A 4,396-nucleotide genomic window follows, 5' to 3' on the forward strand; every position below is an offset into this window, starting at 1 on the left:
AAAACAGATTTCAAATGTCTAGGATCGATTGGAACTTTTGAATGGGTAGTAATGCCTTTTGGGTTAAAGAATGCTGGTGTTATATATCAGCAAGCTATGAATTTTATTTTTTATGATATGCTCGGCAAGTTTATGGAAGTATATATTGATGATGTTGTAGTGAAATCGGCAACAAAAAAGAAACACTTAGTTCATCTTAAAACATCTTTTGAGAGAATTAGGGCTCATAAGTTAAAGATGAATCTAATAAAGTGTGCCTTTGGAGTATCAGCAGGAAACTTTTTAGGGTTTTTGGTACACCAAAGGGGCATAGAGATCGATAGGAATAAAACTAAGGTAATTATTGATGTTAGTGCGCCGAGAAGCAAGAAGCAATTGCAGAGGTTACTTGGTCAAGTAAACTATCTTAGACGATTTATTACCAATACAGCTGGTAAGTTACATGTGTTTTCCCCTTTACTCAAGTTGAAGCCGATGGAAGAATTCAAATGGGACGATATACATCAGAGGGCATTTGAACAAATCAAGAAATACTTGTCGAGTCATCCTATAATGATGCTGCTGAGGAAGAAGTGGCCGATAAAGTTATATTTATTGGTTGCCGAATAATCCATCGGAAGTATGCTGGCACAAGAGAATGAAGCAGGAAGTGAACAAGTAATATACTATCTCAGCCGAGTTTTAACTCCAGTCGAGTGTAGATATACGCCGATTAAGAAATTATGTTTGGCTTTGTATTTTGCAGCAATGAAATTAAGAGTATATATGTTGCCTGTTTTGGTTTATATTTCTTGTCAACCAGATCTTATAAAATATATGCTATCAAGACCATTAATCACAGGTCAGATCGGCAAGTGGGCTTTGGCACTAATGAAGTTCAACTTTGCATATGTTCCACAAAAGGCAATTAAGGGAAGAGTATTGGCAGATTTTCTTGCCGATCATCCCTCACCTGAAATCGAATCACAAGTGTTTAATGAGCTTGACTCGACAGCCATATTCATGACCCTTTGGACTTTAATGTTTGATGGGTCGAGTACCAGTGAAGGCTCTGGAGCTAGTATAGTAATAATATCCCCATCAGGGAACCAAATTTTGTTTTCCTTCTTTTTGGATTTCAGGTGCTCAAATAATCAAGTCAAGTATGAAGCATTGATTATCGGCTTGGAAATTCTACTAAAAATGGCAGTCAAGGATGTGCACATTGTGGGAGATTCAAGTTTGGTGATTAATCAAATCTTAGAAGACTTTAGATGTTTAAATTGGCAATTAAGGCCATTTCATTCATTGGCAACCCAATTGGTCAACCAATTTCACAACGTGACTTTGGAATATAGACCAAGGGCCATGAATAAAGTAGCTAATGATTTAGCACAAACTGCTTCAGGAATCAGAGTGTCAAGTGGTATGAAGGACATGATAATGAAAATTGTACGCCGATCTCTTTTATCGGCTAAAACAAGAAATCAAGTTATGGAAGAAGTCTTTGCCATTGATGTTGTTGAGTTAGATGATGATGATTGGCGGATCCCTCACATCTTGTTCTTATAACATCCAACTCTAAAAGCCGATCAGAGAATAAAAAGAAGTGCAGTCGATAATGTACTTATGGATGGAGATCTTTATAGAAGATCGGCTGATGATGGTTTGTTATTTCAATATATTAGCAAGTTTAAAGGTTTAAAGATTATGGCAGAGGTACATGAAGGAATATGTGGAACTCACCAAGTTAGCATAAAAATGAGATGGTTGAGACGCCGATATGGATATTATTGGTCTGGAATAAGAAAAGATTGTATGACCTATGCAAAGGGTTGTACAGATTGTCAAAAGCATGGCCCATGTAGTGGGTTCCAGCAATAGAGATGCAATTATTAGTCAAACCATAGCCTTTCAGAGGTTGGGCCATGGACATAATCGGCAAGATTAATCCTCATTCATCAAAGGGTCATCATTGGATTATTTTAGCTACCGATTATTTTACCAAATTGGTAGAAGCCGAGGAATATGCCTCAGTAACTCACAACACTGTGATACAGTTTTTAGAGCGAAGCATCTTTCACCGATTTGGTTTACCAGAAACAATTGCTACCGATAATGGGTCTGTGTTTCGAGTAGGAGAAGTGTTACAACTCGACCACAATATGTAAGTAAAAATGGTAACTTTAATACCCTATTATGCTTAAGGGAATGGCCAAGCGCGCGGAGGCGTCAAATAAAGTTGTTATTGAAATTATTAAGAAGATGATAAAAGATAAGCCAAGGCGTTGGCGTGAAACCCTTTTAGAAGCCTTGTGGGCTTATAGAAATTCGAAGCAAACAAGTACTGGGACTACTCCTTATCGGCTAACATTTGGTCATGATGTTGTGTTGCCAATGGAATTAAATGTGAAATCGACAAAGGTAACTCTACAACACAATTTGATACCTGCTGATTACAATGAAGCTATGCTTACCAAGTTGGAGGATTTGGATGAAATTTAAAAACTTGATTTAGACCACCTTATGGTTTATAAAGTAAAGGTAATGAAGGCTTACAACAAAAGGGTGAAATTTAAGCCATTTGCGGAAGGTGACATGGTTTGGCAAACAATTCTTTCACCTGGGAAGGTGGATAGAATTTATGGAAAATGGTCACCTACTTGGAAGGGCCCATATTTGATTCACCAAGTGTTACATGGAAGAGCTTACAAGTTAAAATATTTAGATGGTGAAATTCATGAGAGGCCTATAAATGGAAGGTACCTAAAAAAATACAAACCAACTATTTTTGAACTTATGGAGGAAAAGAAAATCTCCACTAGATCAAAATAGTTTGGGTTATGTTAAGTTTAATTTGTTGATCTCCATTTGATTCTTGTAAGTTATTTTGATGCCATATGTATTTCAGTTAGATAAAGACATCATCAAAATAAAGTTCCAAACATATTTGTCCAAAATATCATATTACAGACCCATAATTATTTAAATTTTGTCAAAATTACTATGAAATTCTTCAAATTTGGCCTTGAAATCTGCCCACAAGGCCCGAGACTGGTTAAGGACTATTTCTGCTTGTTTCTTGTTTTGTTCTGACTTCAGCATATAAGCTTGTAATGCTTTGAATTTAGGGGCTGCAATCTCTATTTGAGTCTTTAATTCCGCCACTTTATTACCAAGTTAACTTTTATCCAGCTGTAGTTGAGCAAGTTCAGCTTGAAGTTTCTTCTCCTTAGCATCTAATTCAGCAGCTTCTTTCTTCAGAGATAAGTGCAGTTTTCTTCCCATCTTCAGTGTTTGGTAAAGTGTTTCTTTTTCTTGACACTGGGTTGAATACTGGTTGATGATTTGAACCGATTCAGCATAAGAAGTGGCCATGGAAGGGATTTGAAGTAGGAAATTTTAAAAAAAGGCTTGGTTACTCAAGGAAAATCCTGGGAAGCTACTGAGAAAAGAAAGTGTCTCAGTTAATTCCTCTTTAAAAGTAGGGGTCAAAGATAAATCCTATTGCAACATCTAGGACAAGATTTGCACAACTTTGGTTATTTCTAGAGGAATTTTAGTAGTTTTGACAGTGGATATCACGGGGGTTCAAGATCTAGGGAGTCAAACACATAATCAAATAGAGAATCCAAAGTGGTGAATGGTGAACTCGGGTTGGATCCTACAAGCACAATAAGAGAAGTAGGGTCTTTCTGCACCTAAAATATTTTGAATCAGTTTCAATCGTCACAAATAAACAAGTAATATGTTCATTTTACCTACTTACTTCCTCATAGTCTCCAATTTTTTCATTCATTGGAGCTGAAGCTACGTGTTGAGAAGAAGCTGGAGAAATCTTTTCAGGTGGGTTTTGTTCTTGCACCATTGAAACTTTAATCTTTTCCTTTTCAACATTGTGCACAGTAAAGTCTCGACTTGATTTTTGTTCTGAAGAGAGTGGAGTTTTCTGAAAATAATGTCGATTTAGTTACATTATGTGAACAAATACATAATGTATGAAATCAGGCATCAAGAAATTTTACATTGGGAGAGTTAGTGGCAAATTTCTTTTTCTTGGACATAACTTCATCGTTATCTAGTTCATCGTCATCAATCAAGACGAAATCTCTCTTGACTCTTGATTTATTAACAGGTTTCTTTCCAACAGTTTTCCTCCTTGTTTTTCCCTGTAACAGAAATGTTAGTAGGTAAAATGATATATATAAAAAAAATGGGAATGGTTCGAATATAAGTGTTACCTTAGAAACAGCTACCGGAGGGATACTTTGAAGAGGAACATAGAAATCAATTGGGGCTGATTCTGACAAGGTTAGGGTTGCTCTTTCTGGTGTAGAGGGTGGAACACCAATAGTTTAAATATAAAAAAAATTATGCCAAAAGTAGATATGATTATTGATGAGGTACGAGTAGGACC

The 4,396-nt window shown here is 36.2% G+C and overlaps 1 protein-coding gene across 1 annotated transcript; it reads left to right on the plus strand.

The window, feature by feature from the left end:
• The first annotated feature begins 621 nt into the window (after nucleotides 1-621).
• LOC132277797 (uncharacterized) lies at nucleotides 622-1,551 on the plus strand. The gene has a single exon (XM_059779643.1). It carries the CDS (start codon nucleotides 622-624, stop codon nucleotides 1,549-1,551), a length of 930 nt encoding a protein of 309 aa, XP_059635626.1.
• Nucleotides 1,552-4,396: the final 2,845 nt, after the last annotated feature.

Source organism: Cornus florida, unplaced genomic scaffold (genome assembly GCF_030987335.1).
Source record: "Cornus florida cultivar Cherokee Brave unplaced genomic scaffold, ASM3098733v1 CherokeeBrave_3.0.0_Hap2_Chr10, whole genome shotgun sequence".
NCBI classification, from domain to species: domain Eukaryota; kingdom Viridiplantae; phylum Streptophyta; class Magnoliopsida; order Cornales; family Cornaceae; genus Cornus; species Cornus florida.

Coding starts and splice junctions, on each gene's coding strand:
- LOC132277797 (XM_059779643.1), top strand. CDS start 622: ATGCTGGCACAAGAGAATGAAGCAGGAAGTGAACAAGTAATATACTAT.